The sequence below is a fragment of the Prionailurus bengalensis genome, chromosome B4 (genome assembly GCF_016509475.1).
Source record: "Prionailurus bengalensis isolate Pbe53 chromosome B4, Fcat_Pben_1.1_paternal_pri, whole genome shotgun sequence".
NCBI lineage: Eukaryota > Metazoa > Chordata > Mammalia > Carnivora > Felidae > Prionailurus > Prionailurus bengalensis.
Window position 1 is genome coordinate 89,919,138 of NC_057358.1, and position 24,923 is coordinate 89,944,060.

At 39.6% G+C, this 24,923-nt stretch overlaps 1 protein-coding gene across 1 annotated transcript in view; it reads right to left on the minus strand.

Moving 5' to 3' along the window:
• The window catches only part of GNS (glucosamine (N-acetyl)-6-sulfatase), a 57,035-nt gene that overhangs the window by 26,793 nt on the left and 5,319 nt on the right, over positions 1–24,923 (minus strand). Inside the window, exons 2-10 of the mRNA XM_043562951.1 lie at positions 24,330–24,389; positions 21,534–21,740; positions 18,070–18,135; positions 17,513–17,611; positions 15,443–15,610; positions 13,387–13,469; positions 12,026–12,144; positions 10,042–10,145; positions 3,282–3,383 (exon numbers count right to left, since the gene is read on the minus strand). Of these exons, the coding sequence (XP_043418886.1) occupies positions 3,282–3,383; positions 10,042–10,145; positions 12,026–12,144; positions 13,387–13,469; positions 15,443–15,610; positions 17,513–17,611; positions 18,070–18,135; positions 21,534–21,740; positions 24,330–24,389 (1,008 nt within the window). The remainder of the gene's footprint in view (positions 1–3,281; positions 3,384–10,041; positions 10,146–12,025; positions 12,145–13,386; positions 13,470–15,442; positions 15,611–17,512; positions 17,612–18,069; positions 18,136–21,533; positions 21,741–24,329; positions 24,390–24,923) is intronic.

Consider the following 24,923-nt stretch of genomic DNA (forward strand, 5'->3'; position numbering starts at 1 on the left):
TAGTTCATTTGCTAGTTCTTAAAAACTGTCACAAATCTCCAAAATATTTTCCAATGTTTACTGGATAAAACCTGCATGTAAGTGGACCCACACGATTCATACTCATTCAAGGGTCAACTGCATAGTAATTTCATCCCCATAGTGAAGTGGTTTTTTTCCTAACTAGAAAGGAGACATATAGTATAAAGTTTGTATGGAGAACATTAAAAGATGTAAATTTTCCTTTTACTGATCTATAGATTCAGCATATCAACCAAAAATCCAATATGAATTTTTTCAGTTAATCTGAAAAGTGGTCTTTAAAGTTTGTATGAGAGGTGGCTAAGATCCTCACAAGGACAATGACAGAGGTGTGCCTTTACAGATTTAATTACACAGCTTTATAACAAGACAAAAATGATACTGGTACAAGGAAAGACATATGTGTGGAACAGAAAAGACAACGGAGTATTTATAGAGAAAAAAATGAAACTGAATTCCTCATACCATGCCAGAAAAACCAATTCTAGATACACCAAAGACTTCCGTGTAAGAGGGAGAAGTATGAAACTATTCTAAGAAAACCTAGGAGAATTGTTTTTGATCTCGAGGTTCAGAAACCTTTTTATAAACAAGATACAAAGAACACCAACGATAAAAGAGAGGATTTATACATTTAACTCCTGTGTTCTCATATCTTAATGTAGAGCAAGGACAAGTCACAAACAGGGAGGACATCACGGGCAAAAAGATGCACTTCACAAGGGAAGCAACATAAAAAGCATAAATGAAAAAGGATTCACTGATCAAAAACTCAATTAAAAAATGGGCAAAAGATCTGAACAGACGTTTCTCCAAAGAAGACACAGATGTCCAATAAACACATGCCAAGATGTTCAACATCATCAGTCGTTAGGGAAGTGCACATCAAAACCACAAGGAGATACCATTTCACACCCGCTACGATGTAATAAAAAGATAACAGCAAGTGTTGGCAAGGATGCAGCAAATTTTGAAACCTTATACACCGTTGGTGCAGTTGCTTAAGAAATAGTCCGGCAGTTCCTCAATAAGTTAAACGTAAGTCACCATACGAAAGAGCAATTCTACTCCCAGGGGTACGGGTATATACCCAAGAGACCTGAAAACATCTGTCTGCACAAAAACTTGTACACAGTGTTCACAGCTGCACTATTCACAGTAGCCAAAAAGGGAAAACCTATCAATTGAGGAATGGATTAACAAATGTGACATATCCATACAATGGAATATTATTTGGTAATAAAAAGGAATGAAATACCGATACATGCTACGACATGATTTCTGAAAGCATTATACTCAGGAAAAGAAACGAGTCACAGGGGCCACATATGATTCTATTTATGCAAAATGGCCACAACTGACAAATCTATAGCAACAGAAAGCAGATCAGTGCTTGCCTGGTGCTGGGAGAGGGAGCGAAGGTGGGGGGAGACTGCTAATACATCTGGGGTTTCTTTTGGGGATGGTGAGAATGTTCTAAATTTAGATTATGGTACGGCTGTACAACTCTGAATATACCAAAAATGACTGAACTGTCAACTTCAGTAAACTGTATGAATTAAGTCAAGTAAGCTGTTAAAATGATTCATCTCATTAATAAATAAAGAAATGCACACACAGTAGTAGGACCAAATAAAGTTTTGGTCTTTTTAAACCACTAGATTGGCAAAAATTAAGCTGTCTGACAGTTTCATATAGAACAAAGGGAAATCACATATGTTGCTGCTGGGAAGGTAAACTGATGACCTCTTTATAAAAATAACTTGGTAATATCTGTAGAAGAGAACAATGTGCAGTTCCCATACCTTGGTATATACACACATGTTCACTGGAAGAAATATATAAAAATGCTCTAACAGCACTGTTAGCATAACAGAAAGGTTTATCCACTGACAAAACAGGTAATTAAGTTGTGATGCATTCATACAATGGAAATTAGGCATCTGTGAACAACACGTATCAGTTTGGAAACAATGCTGAGTTGAAAAAAGTCCCAGACTACATTCAGTAGGGTATAATTTTTAGAGTGCAAAACAATATCAAAACTAAGGTATTTCGTTTAGGAATATGTACATCATTACTAAAAAATTAAAATCCAGAGAATGGTAACCATGAAATTCAGGAAAAGGATCACTCCCACGGGGCAAACAAAGGTAGGTAGGCAGGATGGGGAGTGGCATACGGGGGGATGCACCAGCACTGGGAATACCTGCCTTATTAAACGAGGTGATGAGTTCACGGGGATTTCTTCTATCTCGTAACTTATGTGAGTGACAGGAGTCCTCTCGTATGAAGCATATACTACCTAATAATATGTCGTAACAGGTTCAGACCAGTAAGAGTCACCTATAATGAGTCACCGTAAACCGCAGCACATTTTAATACTGATCCTCCCAACTTAATATTGATCCTTCCACAGATCCTTAGGTCTGTGCAGTGCCAGACACACAGGAGGTGCTCAAATATTCTTGAGTTACGTGTGTTTCCTTTAGAATAAATTCCCAGGTGGAATTGCTTAATGTATTTCTTTTCCTTAAGATTTTATTTTCAAGTAATCTCTGTACACAACGTGGGGCTCGAACTCACAACCCCAAGATCAAGAGTCGCACACTCCACTGACTGAGCCAGCCAGGAGCCTCTTAATGTGTATATTCTGAAGTGAAAGGTCTTGTTAAAGACCTTTAGCCTCCTGACAGCTCATACTGATCACACTTCTGTGAACACAGTCTGAGTAGTTTTTATTTTCTCAGACTTCTGAAAATACTGGGTATAAATCTTTGTAATCTTTGCCAGTACTGTAGGCAATAAAGGCCTTCTTCGGTTAAGCATTTCTTGGATGAGCACTGGAGCGATGTTTTTGCATTTACTGTGGCCATTTCTCATTTCTCCATGAGTTGTTAAGTTACTTCTTTTGCCCACTTTTCTACTGGGATATTAATCTCTGCTTTCTAAGAACTCATCTATTAGGACCAAGTACCCTTTTTCATGTATGTTGCAACTATTTTCTCAGTTTGTCACCTGTCTTCACTTTGTTTATGATGGTTTCTTTTTGGGGCAGTGGGGAGGGAAGGGAGGATACAGAACTCTTTATATGTGGTCCAGTCTTTTAGAAAACTCTTTCCCACCATAGAGAAGAGAAAAATTCTATTTTGTTCCCCAAATTTAGTAGTTTAAGATTTAAATTTTTAAGTCTAAATTTATACACCCTGGAATTTATTTCAGAGTCTTGGCTCAGGCCTGATTGAAGGCTTTATACTCACCAAAATGGGCAATAAAGACATCCCATCCATCTGTGTCTTATTTGGGTTATATCCAGCAATGTCCAAAATAGTAGGACCCAAATCAATGTTGGCAACGAGCATCTATGAGAATGAGGAAAAAAGAAGCAATCTAGAACACAGTTTGTCTGATTTTTCTTTTTTACCTGTAATATAGCTGTTCCCCACCCCATCCAGAAGACAAACAGCATTTACTATTATTATTTTTGTATAGCCTAGACTTACTGAGGTCTACTGACTCATTGATTCAAACATAACTACAATAATTAAAAAACAACAACAACACATAAAGGTTTAATAAGACTTGTAATATAAGCCCCTGGGAAGTTATGTATTTATTCAACCTATACTGTTATTGATCAAAACATGTTTCAAAACTTCTTTGGGACTGCCCGAAGTCTGATGAATTATGAGAAAATGTTGGGCTAATTAATTTATACAAAGTGTTTACAACTTGATTATTTCTATAGTTCACTAAATTTGATTTCAAATGAACTCCTGACATTTTTAAAAGTCTCAAATGTTAAATGCTTTTTAAATTTATTTTTTTATTTTTAGAAAAACAGAGCACGCACGAGTGGGGAAGAGGGGCGGAAGGGGAGGGGGAGGAGGAGAGGGAGCAGGAATGGGGGTCCCGAGCCTGAAATGGGACTCAATCTCACAACCCTGGGATCATGACCTGAACCGAAATCAAGAGTTGGGACACTCAACCGACTGAGCCAACCAGGTGTCCCAAACGTTAAATACTTTTTACCAAGGAGGATATTAGCCCTTTTCATAGTTTCTCAAAGTGATTAACACATACTAAAAAATGTTTGCAATAGGCTGGAGACCACAGAAAACTTATTCCAACAGTGCACTGATAAAAGGTTCCTTAAAGAGCACAGAACTTCAATGTGCTACATAAACATTCTAGAAATTAAAGTTATTGTCCTGCATTTATACCTTGCCTTACTCCTTTAGTTTATTAGACTATTTTCTTTCTGTACACAAATCCTCGTTAGGACCTAAACCAGAAGAGTCTAATACAATGGGACCACATATGCAATTTAAAATTGTCTAGTGACCACATTAAAGTGAAAAAAAAAAAGGGGAAATTCATTGTATATATTTTATTTAACTTGACATTCACAGGTACGTGTGGCTGGTGGCTACTGTAGGGGACAGTGTAGGCCTATACAGGACCTAAGCATACACCTGAAGTCACTTCAGTCACAGGCTAGGAAAACCTTTTAGCATGGTGAAGACAATCCACCATGGAAACTAGGGGCACTAATGTTTACCGAGCACCTATTCTGTGCCAGTATTTGCCGTTTATCCTCAATTAATCCTCACCACAACTGTAGGATGCAGTATATTTCCCCCATTTTACAGATGAGAAAATGAAAGAGAAGTAACTGAAACAAAGCCAACAGCTCGTAACTGGAAAAGCTACCATTTACTCAAAGGAAATTAAGTCTTCAACATTGTTGAGAAAACTTAGAGCGTCTTAGGAAAGGCCAAACGGGGATTCCTACCAAGTCAGGAACTTTTAATTTAAAAACAAAACCAAAAGTACAGACATGAAAGGCAAGAAAGCATCTTCAGGGCAATATCCAGGGGCCAGCTCTCCTGTGGCTATGATGGCTCTTGTAGGGCAGACCAAAATGCTTATCTTGGCTCTGAATCATTTAGTGTAATGCTGCAGCTGTCAGAAATTACCATTCAGTGGCAAGCCACTCACGGGAAAGGGAATCCGTATATTACTGGGGAAAAAACCCACAAAAATGACGTCTCTAGAGATTATACAAGACCCAGTGTAAGAAATATCTTGCCTAATTCCAAGACTCCCAGACAGACTGAACCGCTCTGAACAGTCAAGAAGACTGGGTATGAATACAGAAAAGATCGTGGCAGGAAAGAGCAGCACCTATGTTACCTTCGGAATCAGATCAAGGCAACAAGACCCTGACACGTGACTAAAAGATCTTCAGTCATGTCTAAAACATAAATGATGTAAAGCCAATTCCACAGGTATTAGTAATAGGACCAAGGCAGTTTCGTAAGAAAACAAAAAAAAAGTAAACACCAAAATAATAAGGCCTGTAGAGATATAAAATAGTGACTGCCTACGGGTGCCTGGGTGGCTTAGTCGGTTGGGAGTCCGACTTCGGCTGAGGTCATGATCTTGCAGTCTGTTGAGTTCCAGCCCCACGTCAGGCTCTGTGCTGACAGCTCAGAGCCTAGAGCCTGCTTCAGATTCTGTGTCTCCCTCTGCCTGTGCCCCTCCCCACTCATGCTCTGTCTCTCTCTGTCTCTAAGAAATAAACATTAAACAAAAAAATTTTTTTAAATGGTGACTGACTGTTTCACCAGCAATTGCCTCAAGAACCATCAGCTGTATGAACTGGGGGTGCGGGGCCTCTCTCGAGTGAGTCTGCTCTATGGGGAGACAGGTTTTTTAGGTTTCAGTACAAATCAAGAGTCCCTAAGATTCGGCCCAAGTGCCATAAACACCATCCCAGGACTCTCTGTTCCTAGGTATCTACAATAATCACATTTTTCACAAAAATAATGGACAAATTCTATTACCTTCTAGACTTTTATTTGACTAAGAGGTAAAGAGTCTCAAAATTAGCATACTATGTCAGGAGATGGTAGACTTCTAGTGGAAATGGGAGTAGGAGTAAAGAATTTAACAGAATTACACCTAGCTCTGGTTTTTACAAATAAAAATTAGAATGGACACTATGGACCCATGATCATAATGACTTCTAGAAACATTAGCATTCAAGTTCCTAAAATGGTACTGCTTTTATAAGTATAAAGATTCATTTATGGACTGAAACCAAAAAAGCACTGACAAGACCAAAAGTAAATTATTTCATAAATCACAGCCTCACTGTTTGGTAATGTTCTTAGGTTTGAAGCATACAGACATTCTGATCAAGTAAAAGCTCTGAGAAAATTCTGGGGCATGAAATCAAGGGATATCATGCCTTGCAGCTGCTTATTTTTTTTAGCTCTAAAAAAATGACAGTACTACAGAATTACTGAAAGAAAAAAAATAAGAGGGTTCTCAGGAGGATACATCAGATTTCCAAACAGACATTTAAGCCCTGAGAATCAAGAATTCACGCAGAGTTATCAAGGGAAGACTCAAAGCATGCCAGAGAACACCCCAAATCCATGTAGAGAAAAGCAGTGGAACCATGTAAGAGAGCAGAGAACTCTCCCCATCTTGGGCTGCTTCATCTGGGTTGACGCCTCAACCCCAGCTTCCCTACAAGTATGAAGCCAGGGTGTCACTAAGTTACACCTGAGAATCTTTCACTTACCATCTTCCCGACTTCATGTAGGGAAACTAGGCTTATTCTGTCCAGTCTTAAAGCCATTATGTTGTCTTCTTGACTCCCGGTTCAGTTCTATTTCCCCTGGATCATGCTGGTCATTTTTTTTCCTGCTAACCTTTTTCTTGCTTAAAACCCTTTTGAAGAATTTCTACCACCAAATCTAAAGCTAGATTAACTTCCAGCCAGGGGAGAAAACCTCAATAAGCCAGTCTTTGGCATTCACACATACCACCTGCTTCTGATCTCCCAACAGCTAAGCCCCACTGGTCAAACGTGCCCTGTTTTGGCCATCAGCTTCTGGAGGCTCAGTTTATTATGCCCAACTCAAAACCCTGTGCCACTCACACGGGACAACTGGCACTGAGACAACTATGTTGTCAACACATGATGAACTACCCACCATCTCTGACATTCTTTGTGCACGGTGGAAGCTGAGCATTTCACACGTCTCCAACTACATCTGTCAGCACAGCAGTGCAAGACACACACACACACACACACACACACACACACACACACGGATTTTAAGCACACACTGAATTTTCAGTCCTGGTTCTGCCACTTACTATGTGACCTTGGTAATTAATTAACCATTCAAGCAACAAGGATGTCCCCCAGTGTGTCTAAGGGCTGGGTAGTCTAAGCTTAGACAGTGCTTCTCTTCTAGGAACTCCCCAGATAAAAGACAAACTCAGTAGGGTGTGGGAAGTGTGAGGCCAGCTAAGAACATGGGAAGAACACCTACCCCAAGTGGGGGCAGGGGTCTGTAGAGACTTTCCAGACAGGAGTCCAAAACCGAAGCTCTAAAGGACAATTAGTGAGGTGGAAGGGGCTCAAGAGGGGCATTCCAAACAGAAGGAGCAATCAGTCATACAAAGGTGAGGAGGGCAGAGAGATGGTTCACTTAGGAAGTGAAAGTAATTCAGTACAACTGCCACATTCTGTCCCCTGAACAAGCCAAGCTCATTCTCATATCTGTGCCTTCGCATTTATTGTTCTGCTCAGAATGACCTCCCACAAATCTCTGCAGGACTATATCCTTCTCAACATTCAGGTCTCTGCTCAAATGCGTCCGAGGCTCTCACTAACAAGTGTAGTTAAAGTATCTGGTTCTCCTGCACACAGGGACTTAAGGACTGATCTTCCCTGACTGCTCAGTACTGTGTATCCAAGGCTGCTGGCACAAGAAGATTCTTAAATATTTTCTGAGCTATACTGTAATGGTTAAGTACAGACTCTGGAGCCAGACTGTGATACTTTTTAGCTACATTTTCTTGGGCAAACCATTTAACTCTGTACCTCAATTTCCTCATCTGTAAAAGGGGGATAGCTATATTTCTCATAAGGCCGTGAAAGTTAAATGAGTCGGTACAGCTAATACACTTACAATAACAGCTGTCACCTACGAAGCATTCAACAAATCATAGTTATCATTGAAATGGTTTTCTAAGAACCAAGTTTCATTTAGACTGCTTAGAGAAGGTGAACTTTTCTCATTGCCACTGTTAACTTGAAGACAAAAGGAATGGTTTGTTCAATGGGCAGCTGGCTGTTACATTTCACTTTGTTCTCATTCAGCCTCCTTCCGCACACTGGTTAGAAGTGGCCCCAGTAGCCCTGCTCCTTAGAAATGTACACAGCTGCAGACACATCCCTGAATCAACTCCCAGCATCGAGATCAATAAAATGCTTTTTAAGATTTAATGGTCCTCCAAACTCGCCTATCTCCTTTGAAAAAAGGCCCATGTATAGGGAACTGAATTTGTACTGGGAAGTGACTGGCTTTAGGATTATAGGTCTTAGGAGAAAAGGAAAACTCCAAAGGAAATTATGAAGGCCACTTTACCTTTCTGAACGAATTTCAACAGAATTCCATCTGAGCATTACAAAAGGAAATAAGTGAATTACAGACATTTAAACAAAGTAAACATTAAACCTCCAAATTAAACTAAAGTATCGGGGCGCCTGGGTGGCTCAGTCGGTTGGGCGGCCGACTTCGGCTCAGGTCATGATCTTGCGGTCCGTGAGTTCGAGCCCCGCGTCGGGCTCTGTGCTGACAGCTCAGAGCCTGGAGCCTGTTTCAGATTCTGTGTCTCCCTCTCTCTGACCCTCCCCCGTTCATGCTCTGTCTCTCTCTCAAAAATAAATAAATGTTAAAAAAAAAATTTTTTTTAAATAAATAAATAAATAAATAAATAAATAAATAAATAAATAAATAAACTAAAGTATCTAGTATACCCAGAAAGTCTGGCCCACTTTCCAAACTTAGCTTAAACGATGTATTTGCTCATTTCCTTTTGCCTCACAGAGCTGTTATCAGGGAACAAAAGACAAAACTGGTAGAGCTTATCAATTCTTATCTCCCAAGCGTTAGACCAAAGTGTTTTGAAGCAGGGTGCCTACAAAGTGTTTTGGATCTAGGAACAAAGTGCCTCAGTATGAGGTACCAAGTTTGGAAAAAGACAATGAAACCAAATGGAAATGGCAACGAAAGAAAGTGGTACATTATGACAGTTCTAGGAGAATCAGTAAAGCAGAAACACATTAGCAAGGAAAGGTCCCACAGAGAGAGGAACGAAATCCTCACAAGACAGGCTTTCTAGAATGTTCTACTCAAAGTGAGGACAGATCAGCAGCAGACATCGGCTGGGAAGTCTGAAATGCAGAGTCAGAACCTGCATTTTAACAAGGTGCCCAGGGGAAATCTGCCTGAGGAGTTCTGATCTACAGGGTAGTAGGCCCCAAACCGGGCTGCCTCTCGGAATCATCTGTGAACTAAAGAAAAAAAAAACAGAGGCTGGGTCTCTATTCCATCCAAGTGAGTCCATTAGAACCATTGTGGATGTTGAACCTTTCACAATTTCAGAGAGTGATTTTGAGGAGCACTGCATGGGAGAGTCACTGTTCTAGGACAAGGTAGAGATTTACAGTCTTGCAGGGGTGCCTGGGTGGCTCAGTCGGTTAAACATGTGACTTCAGCTCAGGTCGTGATTTCACGGTTCATGAGTTTGAGCCCTGCATCAGGCTCTGTGCTGACAGCTTGGAGCCTGGAGCCTGCTTTGGATTCTGTGTCTCTCTCTCTCTGCCCCTCCCCTGCTCTCTCTCTCTCTCTCAAAAATAAACAAACATTAAAAAAAAAGATTTACGTCTTGAAGGACAAATAAAAGTTATTTATCCTGATATGATGTGTATATATGGGGGTGGGGGGAATACAGTTAATGGAAGGTGGCCAGAAAATAAAAAGGGAAATCACTATTTCCAAGGCTTATAAATACACTTAAAAGATCTTAAGCCAATCAGACTTCCTCCTCATAGCGGGAGAAATCTAATTAGGCTCTTCTCCAGAGAAATAACCTTCTTTTCTTAGGCAAGTGCTACCTGTAAACACCATCATTTTTTCAGGCACCTACCTTGCTTGTCTGATTTGGTTTGATCCCAGGTCCTCGAACCAACAGTGGAACTTTGATGTCAAACTCATACAGCTGTCTTTTGTCTATTGGCAAAGAAAACTGTCCTGAAAACAAAATACACGGGGTAAAGATGGGGCCAGGATCGATGTGTCACTGATTCATTTAATTGATAGTAAGAATGAAAACAACTTTGTCCTACTATTTATGGCACTTTAATGGAAAGTTTACAATCGCTCAGGTCTCTTATTACTACAAGGCAGGAAATGAGCTCATCTTTAAACAAATGTCTCAGGGGACTCGTTGGTCTAACATAGGACATATTCAGCAAAAAGACTGACTGGAAAGTACTGTAACAAATATGATTTATGTATGTTACTCAACCTGACCACAACTGAACGAGGTCACTCTAAAAACTGTAAATAAAGGAACAAAAACATTTATTCGGCCTTTCCTGAATCAATCAATTTCAAGATACCAAACAGCTGATGTGAGGAAGTTCTTCTCTAAGGAATTCCAATTAATAAATGCAAAAAGGACAGAGTTAGGAAGTCAACGCTTTGCAATTTTTGAGAGAATGGATTAAAGCAACAATCACCAATGGAAGGTTCAATCACAAAAGGTTCATAAGAGAGGCTCAGGCTGATACCACATGAGCCATCAATTAGGAGCTTTGCTAAAGTGGGCCAAGCAGACACCCTCATGAAGTGATGCAACAGGAAGTACATGTCAGTATCACCAAAGAAAGCATTCTCACTGGAAACGTGAATTTCTATTAAGATGGTAGACCTAATTACCAATCTATGGAAAACGCTGACTAAAGATAAACAAGCATCACAAGACCGCAATTAGCCAGATCTAGAATGTAAGATGTTAAAGAACAAAAAACATTTTTCCCCAATGAATTTAGTGGCAATGACAACCTTAGGGCACATAAAAAATACAGGTAGCATGTGGACTTTGTCTACATCCCAATACATAACAGACCAGTCAGATACACAAACAATTATTGATGTACAGAATCACAATGTCTGAAGTTTTTCCAAAGCCTTCCAAGCTAAAAAAAGAAAAACAAGGGGAAGGTAAGAAGTATTTAAAAAACTGGTCACATGTAGCTAAAAATTGAAGCTGGATAATGAGGGTTATTTTACTACTCTCTACTTTGAGTGCTTCAAAATATTCACAACAAAACATTAAATGCCTAGGGGCACCTGGGTGGCTCAGTCAGTTAAGCATTCAACTCTTGATCTCAGTTCAGGTCACGATCTCACGGTTTGTGGAATCAAGCCCAAGTAAGGGCTCTGTGCTGACAGCGAGGAGCATTCTTGGGATTCTCTCCGACCCCCGACCCCCTCCTGCTTTCTCTTTCTTTCAAAATAAATAAACTTAAAAAAAAAATTAAATGCCTAATCAATCTGCTACTATGCAAGCAAGTCTCAGGTCAGCAGTTTGAAGTTTGTGAAATTTATACGTAGCGAAAGAAGCCATTGGTTTTTAAGAACATCCAAGTGGAGAAAAGGAAAGTCACAGATCTAGGGCTGACTCATATACACTTTTGAAAAGACAAGACATAAAACCACACACACACAAAATCAGTAAAACTTCTTTCACAATTTCACAAGACAACCTTATCTTGGTCTTTCCTCGTAAAATTTCTTACGCCTGTATTCTCTAAGGTCTACTTGCCCTTTAAATCTAGTTCTGTTTCCTACCTCTTTCATAAAGCCTGCCTCTAACCCAGCAAGCTCACTCACCTTTCCCAACTCCTAGAACATCACGTATTTTAGCATATGAAATAGCAAATAATGAAACCTGGTCTTTCCATGCTAATGAGAAGAGCCTCTAAGCAGAGGAGTCCTGAGGACAACACCCTCCAGGCTTGGGCACCCCTATAACAGACCAGAGCTGCCTGCCAGTGCTGCTGACTTGGGTGAAAGAGGAAAGGCACCTCATCAAGGTCACAGGAATACCCCAGCCTGCCCCTTACCTGTGTGATAGCCATTGTCTGAGGTATAAAAGATGTATGTGTTGTTAAGTTCCCCATTGAACTCCAATCTCTTGACTAGTTTCTCCACAAGGTCATCAACTGACAATAAAGTCTGCCACCTGGATGTAAACAGACGGTGACAATGGGACGTCAGAAACAATGACTGAGGGAATGCTATTTTACCAAAAGAGCGGGAGCAAAGTCCAAAACAAAACAATACAAAGCCCCCAAACCACACCCCTAAAAAGCTCAAATCCCAAGCTTCCTTTCCTCAAACCCCTCACTGGAAAAAACCAGAGATAATTTTCTAATTTCTAAATTAGAAAATTCCAGAAGGGAAAAAAAAATTCCAGAATGTAATTAGTTCATTACAAATTTAATGATTTCTAGAGAAATAAATGGAGTTTTAAATAACCAGTTAGCTTTATCATCACTGGTTATGACAGCAGAAGCAACTGGAAGAGAAAATTGTCAATTCAGCACTGATGAATACAGATTAATTCAGACAGACCTATGCTACAACAAAGTTTAAGGGTCTAAACTAGGGGTTGGCAAACCATGGTGATGGGCCACAGTTTGCCCACTGTTTTTGTTTGTTTTTAAATTGTGGTAAAAAATACACGACATAAAATTTACCATCTTAACAAATTTTAAGGATACAATTAGTAGTATTAAGTATATTCACACAGTGAAACAGATCTTCAGAAACTTTTCATCTAAATCTGAAACTCTGTATCCATTAAACAACAAATTGTTTTTATATAAAGTTTTATTAGAACACAGTCATGCTCATTAATTCACATATTGCCTAGCTGGGCTCCAACAGCAAAGCTGGGCAACTGTGATAAAAACTGTATGGCCTGCCAGGCTACAATATTCACTATCTGGCTCTTCATAGAAAAAGTCTGCTAATCCCTGGTATAATCCAAATACATCTTAAGAGAGTGTAATTAATTTTTAAGAATTGACTTAATGCAATTCCTTGGAATTCCAAATAGCAAAGAAAATACTTTGCTCTAGTCTAAGCCTTTGGGTCTTATACCAATATTGGGTCTGATTCTCACAAAGTGACCTTTTCTTCAGACAAATGGAATTTTTTTTTTTTTTTTAACCAAATGGCTCCAGTTTGCAATTATGTTAGTCCTGGGGTCCAAAGACCATCTCCTATACACCTGAATGTAAAGGAATCTCAGTCCGCTTCTGGGGCAGCGGACCCCCAACCAAAGTTTCTCCCATCAACCAGATAAAGTCTACCTTCTGACTTTATCTCAAAGATAACCATGTTGTGCAGTCCCCTGTTCATGGGCTGGTTTGGAAAGGTCCTCAAAGACCATCCAGACTGATAAAGTAGCAGCTCTTACCTTTTCCTAAAGGCACTATCTAAAAACTGTATTGAAGAATTAGTCATTGGGGTCTTGGCTTGCCTAATTAACCAGTGCTTGTTCTAAAATTTAAAAGAAAAAAAAAATGTTAATACCAAGTTACTACAATCAAATAAACTACCAGAGTTGATAATGAAAAGGACCGTTTTATACTTCAGCAAAGAGGAACACTTAAGCAACTTCAGACTTCCTCTCCCCTGCCCCATGTGTTTGTAAAAACACGTCCTATAGATTATCACTTGTTCTTTAGCTTCTTCCTACTACCACCCTAATGAGAGAAGGCCTGGACTCCTTGTTAGCAGCATTAAAACAGATTTAGTAAAAAAAAAATACTGAGAAACTACTGGCTAAAAGGAGACTGAATTTGTAACTTTAAGTCTATGCTCTGGGTCTACTGCCCAAACTCCAAAAGGGTAAATATTAACTTTACCTTCCATTAAGTTTTGTCCTCATAAGCCATCATTCTATCACCCTCTATTTTCCTACCCAAGATGATCATCCTAGAGCCTTGGGAAAAATCTCATCATTGCAATTTCCTAAAACTTCAAACTCAAATCTAGAGGGTTCTTCTCATTTAAACAAAACACTCACAGTTCTAAAAAACAAAAACATTCCCATACATCATTAATTCTCTCCTCCCTATTCATAAAGTCCCAAGCCACCATCTCCCAAACTACCATCCTCAAAAGGTTCTTAGTTAACGTGTTTGAGAAATGCTATACAGCGTATCGTCCTGCTGGGAATTCATGTTAGAACAGGAATATCTCTGAGAAATCCTGTAAGAGTGACCTATTTAAAATTCCTCAACTTACTTGCTCATGGGAACTTCTATTAACTGCTTTTGAAACAGTCTGAGAATGACTCTCTAGTTCAAAACTCTGTTCTCTCAGCTTTAAAAATCATACTTAAGCATTTGCCTACAATGTGCCAGGCAACATGCTACTCATTTCTAGGTTCTTTAATCCATATAGCAGCTGCGTGAGGAATGAGCATGTCCCACTTTAGACAGAAAAGCAGAAGTGAAGCATCTTGCTCACGTTCAGGTCACTTAGCTAGAAAACGGTAATGCTGAGTCTACTCTAAGACTCATTCTGTCTACCGGTTCACAAACAATGAAGATTTCCGGGTAACACACAGGAGGCAGTTGAGCACTCTGTCTCTGAATCAGTGAACTGCCTATCCCCTGTGCCAAGGAATGTATAAGTATCCTGCATATAAAGCAAATATTTAGGTTGTGGTCCTTAATTATATTCCCTGCTCTGGCTCATTTCTCCATTCAACTTCCCCTTCCAATCATTCTGCACTAAGTCACCCCCTCCTTCCCATGCCTCAGGCCTGGTGAGGGCCACCCATAGGAGGCTGCTGCAGGCCTAGCTCAGCCCCAACGGATGTGCCTCAGACATTGAGGAGAACCAGCACAGAAATCATCAGGAGAGTGGGGTGCCTAGGTGGCTCGGTCGGTTAAGTGTCTGACTTTGGCTTAGGTCACGATCTCATGGTTGGGGAGTTCGAGCCCCGCATCGGGCTCTGTACTGACAGCCCAGAGCCTGGAGCCTGCTTCATATACTGTGTCTCCCTCTCTCTCTCTGCTCCCGCACTGCTCATGCTCTATCTCTGTCTCTCAAAAATAAATATTAAAAAAAAAAATTAAAAAAAAATTATCAAGAGAGCCTGTAGTCAGGAAAGATGGCATTTCTTTAATATTCCCTGTGCATGCTCCAGCTGCTAACTGCACATGAGGCAGGAAGCTTATCCGTACTTCAGAAGTAAGTTTACACTATCTCTTGTACTTGAGACAGGTACAATTACCTTTAAAAGACCTGGAAGGAGGGGGGTGGGAGGGAGGAGAGGGTGGGTGATGGGTATTGAGGAGGGCACCTTTTGGGATGAGCACTGGGTGTTGTATGGAAACCAATTTGTCAATAAATTTCATAAAAAAAAAAGACCTGGAAGGAAAACTGACTACTGGCTCAATGGCTCCCTGACAAGTTACTTATATTGAGTATGGTTTAATTCAAGGATTGGGGGAAGCTACCGTTCCATGGATGTTGAAGTTCTTATTTCTTGGTGCAAAGACATTCTGGAAGGTCTTTTGGTACTGAGGTGCGGCTGTCCAAGGCGAGTGTGGTGCTGGTGTGGAGATCATCATGAAGAATGGCTCAGAGTTGGATTTGTAGTCCAGGAAGCCCAAAGAGATATTAGCCTGAGATACATAAAATCCATCATCATCTACCCTATCCACCAGTTGAGGACCTGAGAGATGCTTGTTCTCAGGTAAACAGGAAGTATACGGTCATATTCACTTTTAAGCAATCTTAAAAATTTTAACAATCTTAATCGAAACATAACCTATGTCACAGTTACTTACAAGTGTGTTGTTAGAACAAATATTTGGGTTTCAGGCAATACTTATTCAAAAAATGTAAAGATATACCATCCTAAGAAAGGAATGAAGATCCTAATGATTTTACATGATCTAAAGACTGTTATGCTTCCCATAAGAAAAGAAATAGTACTTTGGCCATTCAAGTATTAGCTTATATTAAAACAGCTTAGAGTGTTCCTTTGATACCTTGAAGAATACAAAAAGAGTCAACCTAATTCACAACAGTGGGACAGGTGGATAAGTTACTTTAATCTTATAAAAAATACACAGAGCATAGGGGCGCCTGGGTGGCGCAGTCGGTTAAGCGTCCGACTTCAGCCAGGTCACGATCTCGCGGTCCGTGAGTTCGAGCCCCGCGTCGGGCTCTGGGCTGATGGCTCAGAGCCTGGAGCCTGTTTCCAATTCTGTGTCTCCCTCTCTCTCTGCCCCTCCCCCGTTCATGCTCTGTCTCTCTCTATCCCAAAAATAAATAAACGTTAAAAAAAAAAATTTTTTTTAAATAAAAATAAAAAAAAAATACACAGAGCATAGATATCGTAAGTTATGCCAGTGAAAGCAGCTAAGCTGTATGAACAACATTAAATCCAAATACAAACACCAGGTTTTGAATTTATGTTGACTTATATTTTTCATTTGCTTATCTGGAGATACATCACGAAACTGAAAACATCTCACATACATGTTATGCTTTTAATTGTTCTAGTTGAGGGGTGCCTGGCTTAGTCGGTTAGGCATCCAACTCTGGACTTCAGCTCAGGTCACGATCTCACGGTTCGTGAGTTTGAGCCCCGCATTGAGCTCTGCACTGACAGCACAGACCTTGCTTGCGATTCTCTCTCTCCTTCTCACTCTGCTCCTCCCCTGCTCACTCGCTCTCTCTCTCAAAATAAATAAACTTAAAAAAAAAAAAATTGTTCTAGTTGTTATGTTTTCATTTATCCCCATCACTAAAGTCAAAGGATACTTGACTGCATTGATTTCCTTTTACCATCCCACCCACCTGCTTGAGCCCTGTCAGAAGCCTGTGGTTTCTCCAACATGCCAAGCATACTCCTGCCTCAGGGCCCTCACACTTGTTGTTCCCTCTGTCTGCGGCAACCTCTCTCCTGATGTGCACAGCTCAATCTCACCTGTCAGTGTTATCTAAGTAACCCCCATACCCTGCCTTATTTCTCTAACAGGTTACCAAGAGGGACTCTGCTTCATCTACTGAACACATGTTATGCTGGGGTCTCAAATATTTGCTGAATGAATACTCTATGGAGGGGTATCATTAGAAACACCTTAGATAGGAAAGTCCTAAATTCACCCAGTTTCAGTAATTTTGATATATAAATACACAATGCCTTAAGAACTCCCAATCCCTATCTCCCCACCCTCATGGTGAAGCTGCCATCTCATAGCTGGTGAGTGAAACGGGGGTCAAGAGTAAAAACCTCTAAAATAAAACCTCTTCAAAGTAATCTCTATAGTCTTAGAGATTAGCCTTTGGAAAAGGGATTTGTTGGTGGAATTTCAGGAACATTAGCTTTGAGCCTGGTTTATATGCAAAGAAAAATACCCTCAGGAGTTTTTAATCAGTTGGAAATATTCCTTGGCAGTTAAAAGAAGTTATTATTCATTCGCATTACTCAATATGACCAAACCCAAAGGTTTCCTAGGCAGAGCCTTCGATCATTTGTAAAACAAACCTGCAAGGACAGGGCTTCAGTAACTCACCAGAACATCTGTCAGGTAGTCCACACTGTAGTTCTCACCATGCTTTCGTGCCTTCCCATTGATAGAGAGGGTATAATTATAGTATTTAGAATTCTTTTCCTATTAAGACAGGAAAGTAAAAGTTGTTATGAGGTCAGCACCCCAAACAAAAGTCAAAATCGTGCTGGGCTAACCTATACTGTTTAATCAGTGATAGGACATCAAAAAAAAAAAAAAAAGGCAATTAAGTCAATACTGAATCGGATTTTACATTATCTCAATACTGAATCGGATTCTTTGAAGTTTTATGAACTACTAACATAGTTTCAATAACATGTCCTAGTTTAAAATGCCACAAGTAGGTCAGGTAGAACAGCAAAATGTAGTTAAACTCTGTGTGATGCAGGAAAAATATCCTGCAGGGAGTGACTTAAAACAGACTTTGTTTTAAGGAGATAAAATAGCTACTCATAAACACAAAGCAATTTATGTGAAAAATCAGAACTAAATTAGAGAGTAAATATATTTCACATCTGTAGGGCTGCATGTAATTGCCAATGACTTCAGTAATCACTCACCAAGGCGTACCAGTAACTCCAGCCCAGAGGAACATGCTCTAGTCCACCTGCATCTGGGGCTCCATACTGAAAAGCAAGACAAGTGGGGCATCAGAAATCCTTAGACATGACCAGATCAGAAAGAAAGGAAACTTTTAGAATCTTTTTACTCTATTTTAATTTTTTAAAAGATGGGCACATTTAATTTTATTAATTTTTTAAAATGTTTATTTATTTACTAGAGACAGAGCAAGCAAGCATGCACCAGTGGGAGAGGGACACAGAGAAAGAGGAAGACACAGAATCCGAAACAGGCTCCAGGCTCCGTGCTGTCAGTGCAGAGCCTGATACGGGGCTTGAATTCACGAACTGTGAGGTCATGACATGAGCCAAAGTCAGCCGCTTAACTGAGCCACCCAGGCGCCCCTAGAAATCTTTTTAGATCAGTGCCTGAAACATGATAGATGTGGGGTGCCTCGGTGGCTCAGTCAGTTAAGCATCCGACTTCAGCTCAGGTCATGATCTCATGGTTTGGGAGTTCGAGCCCCGCATCAGGCTCAGGCTCTGTGCTGACAGCTCAGAGCCCGGAGCCTGTTTCAGATTCCGTGTCTCCCTCTCTCTGCTGCTCCCCTGCTCGACTGTATCTCTCAAAAATGAATAGATATAAAAACTGAAACATGGTAGATGCTCAATTTTCCCAAACACATAAACCAGTCAAAAAGTAAAGAATATAATCCTAGGAATTTCTGAAGAAGGAGTTTGCAAACTAATGGCCACTAGGTCAAATCTAACCTGCCAACTGTTTTATATGATCAGCAAGCTGGGAGTTTTTTTCCAACCATTAAAAAATGCAAAAATAGGGGCACCTGAGTGGCTCAGCACGTTAAGCGTCCGACTTTGGCTTGGGTCACGATCTCACTGTTCATGAGTTCAAGCCCCATGCCAGGCTCTATGCTGACAGCTTGGAGCCTGATTTGGATTCTGTCTTCCTCTCTCTCTGCTCTGTCTCAAATATAAATAAACATTTAGAAAAAGAAAAAAAAAAACCTTTAAAATACAAAAACAGGGGCGCCTGGGTGGCTCAGTCGATTGAACATCCGACTTCGGCTCAGGTCATGGTCTCGCGGTCTGTGAGTTCGAGCCCCACGTCGGGCTCTATGCTGACAGCTCAGAGCCTGGAGCCTGTTTCAGATTCTGTGTCTCCCTCTCTCTCTGCCCCTCCCCCACTCATACTCTGTCAAAAATAAACAAACATTAAAAAAATACAAAAACAATAGAGGAGTATTTTGTGACATGTGACAGTTACATGAAATTGAAATGTCAGTGATAATGAACTTTTATTGGAACACAGCTGCACTCACTGTTGATTTTTATAATGTGTATGGTTGCTTTCATGCTACAACAGCAGAGTCAAATACAGAAGTCCCCCCCTTACACTATGTCACAATGCCTACGTCATTCACCTCATTTCATCTCATCACGTAGTATTTTATCATTTCACATCACGCCAGAAGAGTAAGTACAGTGCAATAAGATATTTTGAGAGAGACCATATTCACATAACTTTTACTGCATCATATTGCTATAACTGTTCTTTTATTAGCCGTTATTAATCTGTTACTGTGCCTAATTTATAAACTACACTTTATCACAGGTACATATGTACAGGTAAAAACATAGTACATATAAGGTTCAGTACTATCCATAGTTTCAGGCATCCATCGGGGGTCTGGGAAAATATCCCCCATAGGTAAGGGGATGGGGAGTGGGGGCAGAGAATTCTGTCATCACAAAAAAGACATGGCCTGCAGAGCCTAAAATATTTACTTCTGGCCCTTTCCAGAAAAAGTCCACGTGGCTTACACCACAGGGTTCATTTCCTGAGCTATTGATGGCATAGACTGAATACTCCAACTAACCTTGTGGCTCTCAAGGCCAAAATAATATTATGAGCTCTCAGCCTACAACTTGTTGTGCTGATGATGAAATCTACTTTTGGAGCTCAACTTATTTGAGGAGATGAATAAATAACCATAGAATCATCCCTTTTTTCCTTGACAAGGTTTACTACTGCCTTACATTTAAGGAAGAATCCTTGAGAAATCTTCATATTTTTTAAAAAAATGTTTATTTATTTTGAGAGAGAATATCCCAAGCAGGCTCTGCACTGGGGACTCAATCCAACGACCTGTGAGATCATGACCTGAGCCAAAACCAAGAGTCAGACGCTTCACTGACTGAGCCACCCAGGCGCCCTAAGAGATCTTCATATTTTAATGAATTTCTCCTAATTTTGTATACATTATATGATCTTTGATATGCAAAGTAGTACATGTTCTGTTTATGTTCCACATCCTTATCTCGATAACCTAGTAACTGTACTTATTTATCATGATTCTTTTTAAATAGACTCTTCTTCTTTCAAACTCACAAGGTTGCAAGTTCTCTAAATTATTGTAGGGAGGGAAAGAATGAACAGAAAATTCAGATAAGATATTAGGATCTCCAGCAACCATGGATAAAGTGTATAAGAAAATACACATCTTTTCTTTGTCCTGCATCCCCTCTTCTAGTTTTACTAGAAGAGGCAACCCAAACACTCAAATAAACTATATTTCCTTTAAATTTGAACTCTAAAAGCGAAGGCCAATGTGGTAAATGTGGGGGCCATGGAATCTGGCCTTGGCAGGCTATAAGGGGTATTTCTCCATCCAGGCGCACGAGAGGCCAGCATATCAACCACATAGTCATATGCTTTAATGGCCTCAATATCCCAGGCTCTGAGTGCTTTCCCTTCATTACTGATCTCTCCACATATTGTTCCCATTTTTTTCAGGTTAGGACATGGGTTGTCTTAAGTTGTTACGATGCAGAAAAGATGGTAGAAGGAAAAAATTCTTCACTTTGATCTTGATAAAGGGGGAAATGTAAACAAAAATGACAAACAGCCACATGACAAGCAAAATTCTTAAAGAAAAAGGGGCAGATGCATCAGACAGCAGCAGTCATAGGGCCATTTTTAAATAAATGCTATCAGGCTACTTAAAGGAAGAATTACTGGGGCACCTGGGTGGCTCAGTCGGTTAAGCCTCCAACTCTTGATTTCATCTCAGGTCATGATCTCATGTTCGTGGGTTCAAGCCCTGCATTGGGCTCTGCACTGGCAGGGCAGAGCCTGCTTGGGATCCTCTCTCTCTCCCTCTCTCTCTGCCCCTCCCCTGCTCTCTCTCTGAAAATAAATAAACTTAAAAAAAAAAAAAAAAAAAAAAAAAAAAAAAGGAAGAATAACTATAGTACCCAAATCATGCAAATATGTTCATGTAAGTAAATTCTTGTTTAATGGGAAGATTAGAAGAAAACATCTACCAAAAACATTTTAACATGACTCAAATGGATACTAATTGAAAAACAACATGCATCACGTTAATTCACATTTGTAAGGCTTTTTTTTTTTTTTTAAGGAATAACTAGATCATTTAACATACCTCATTTAAGTACTTCCCTGCGAAAAAGGTCTGATAACCACACACTGATCTGAGAATTGCTGGGAAAGTATTTGGTTCTTGGATCTTCTGCCAAGACTTACTACTGCAGTTTCCCTCTAAAGTGTTGTTAACAACGTGATGATTATGTGGATACTTCCCCGTCAAGATACTGGCTCTGCTTGGGCAGCAAAGAGCACTTGGCACATACTACAAAGGGAACAGAAGCAAAAAACCCAGTTACACAAGAAAGATGGATTTCTTAGCATTTCTAAACAGGATAAAGAAAGCTGTTCAATACTCTAACTTTGAATTTCTAGTTTCCCATGGAATAGAGGTTTTTTTGTTTTTGTTTTTTTAAACACATGACACACTTCAGAGCTGCTTTAAGTCACATAATGGAGACAATAAATCAGATAAAACAAACCAAGAGAACAGATTTCTTTTGCAGTTGGATTCTTGCTGCAGAATAACAGTGATTTAATCTCATCTGCCAAAGAAATATTTACAAGGTAGGAACCGGGTCTTAACGAAGATAAAGAGTATCGCTTGAACCTAACGTAGCTGAGAGGCACAGGTTCAGTTTTCAGGATAATCTGTAGTTTTATACATTTCCTGTGTCACTTAAGACACTGGACATAGTTTTTCTGCTCTAATTGTATTGCTGTTAGCATCTATCATCAATAAATTTAGCCCATTCTACCCGACATTTGTATATAGGTCTTAGTACACATCACCAAGCCACTTTACAGAGAGTAATACTAGCCTATACTCGCACCAGCAGGGAAGGAATGCTCATTCAAGCACACCCTTGCCAAAATTACATATTATCTCGTTTAAATACTCAGCATTTCTTTGGCCTTTCAAATTGGATTTGGCATTTTTAAGTACTGGTGAGGATGAACATTCTCCACATGCATACTGACCAATTATGTTTACGTGAATGATTTGTTCACGAGCTTTGCACATTTTTTTCCTCCTGGGGCATGAGCTTCTTGTTACATAAAATTTGAGTTGAGGAAGGATTCAGTCACATTACAAATACATACTTGCCATTTTTTACTTTTGCCTTTTGTTAGATATTTGACTTCTGTAATCTTTACATTGGCAACCCTTGGATTCCTTTCCCATTTTTGTTTGCTGACCTATTTTTTGGCCAATGTCACACTGTTTACTGTATCTTCATATTTCATTTTATTATCTGGAAGAGCAATGTCTTCCTTTAAGAAATTACCTTGATTGTTCTAACCTACTTATACTTCCAGATAAATCTGAAATCCCTTTATTCAGCCTAAAAAAAATCTTGTTGGGATTCTGATCAGAATAAATTAATCTTGTGTCTTCCCACAGAAAATGATGGGTGTATCTACATATTAAAGATTTTTATTATACCACTCATGAAGTTCTGTACCTTTATTTATATAGGTCTTAACTATTACTGGCCACCAACAGCTATTCCTAGAGTCTGTTATATGAATGGGATCTTTTCTCTCTCCTCCCCAGTACTTCTCTAACTGGTTATACAGAAGAAAGTTATTTTTGTTTTTTCATTTCTATTTTACCAAACTCAGTTAACTTAAAAAGTTTTCCAACAGTTCCGTGTTTTCTAGGTAAAAAATCCAAAGAAGTGGAAATAATAATTTTGTCTTTTCCAGTCTTCCAACTAATTCCACAAGATACCAATGACCAGACAGTTCAGAAAAGCATTCAGTGACAAGTATTATGCCCTTGTCTCGTTCCTAACAGCAATGCTCTTGAGTCTTTCACCTCAGCTATAAGGCGTCGTATGCTATTTGTTTGAAATACTCATTGTTTGAAATACTCATTGTTTGAAATACACAGTAAGGATGCACTTTTATCAGCGTAATAAACTACCAGGAAAGGATGCTAAATTTCGGAGGACTCTCAAGCATCTATTAACATGAACATCACATTTTTCATTTTTCAACTACTGATCTTGTTGACAGTATAATAACTGATCTTGTGGACAGTATAATAACCACCATTATGTAGTACTATGAGTCAAGTGCCTGTGTTACATGTACCAATTAATTTAACATCACAAAGACCTTGAGATAGGATTTAGTACTCCCATTTACAAGTGGGGAGACCAAGGGCCAGAAACCTGCCCAAGGTCACACAGGTAGAAAAGAGGTAGAGATGGCATTCAAACTAGGTGATCCAGCTCCAGGCTCTGTGCTCTTAAACACAACACTGTGCTGGTGTTTAATGGATTTCCTGCTAAGCTAGACTACTACTTACTGGGTTATGTGCATGGTTCCTGAATTTTGTTAGTATTTTATTATGGATTTTTACATCCGTCTTTATACACACGTATATATTTGTACCTCACGTACACACATACGTGAATATACATACACACACAGATGTCAGTTTTGTTTGGTTGCTATTATCTTTCTCAGGTTTGACTATCAGGGTTAACTGGACTTTTGTAACATGGCCTTCAAGCATTTACCACAAGGCAATTTACATAGCATGAATGTTACATGACTCCTAACATCCATTTTCAAACCTCCAACAATGACGTTTTGAAACAAAATTCTCTAGTTCTGAGCTATAGAGCAAACTGGCTCAGACAATATCTACAATTAACGTTCAATTAGTAAAAAGTAATGCTTCAATTAAAAGAATTTAAATCACATTAAATAAGGTTCTTCCTTTAAATCAGGCATCTAACTAGGAAAAAAAACCACATAGATTACACTAGATTACCCGAAAGAGAGTGTTTCTTCCTAGAACATGAACAGGAAGTCTCACAAAATTAAATTCAAAACTTACAGCACTGGAGAAGGTCATCCCCATTTCTCCAATGAGAGTCTTGGTTTTTTTTAGTGGTGTCTGCAAAGTAAATAATTATCTGTTAAACCATTTCCTCCAATAAACAAAACACACAGACCAAAACTCATGGTTTTTGCATCTTACTCGCAATTATCAGCTCCATCAGACACTAAGAAACCACCAAAAGTCCTGTGTGATTCTTGAGATGAACCAAACAGGTTTGGTTACAGTCAGTTATGTCCTGTGCAAAAGTTCAGAGGGGTCATAATGCTTGCAGGAAGGGAACGTTCACAGCTGACAGCATTATTCCAGCAATGCTGATTTTAATGTGATGAAATTTTGGTGCTCTCATTCGTCACCAGCCCCCTTACAAGATAGATAGGGCAGATCTCCATTAATTCATCTTTAGAAGCAGACTGTGGGATAGGATATGAAAGGAGCCTTCCACCCTTTAAAACAGAAATAACACTTAGATTCTCAAGGCCAGATAAAGCCCTGAGGCCAGAAGAGGACTCAAATATCACACATTCAGTAGTGGAGCCTAAATCATGCTTTTAAGATATAAGCTCAAAACCCTGTGCACTACACCAATCA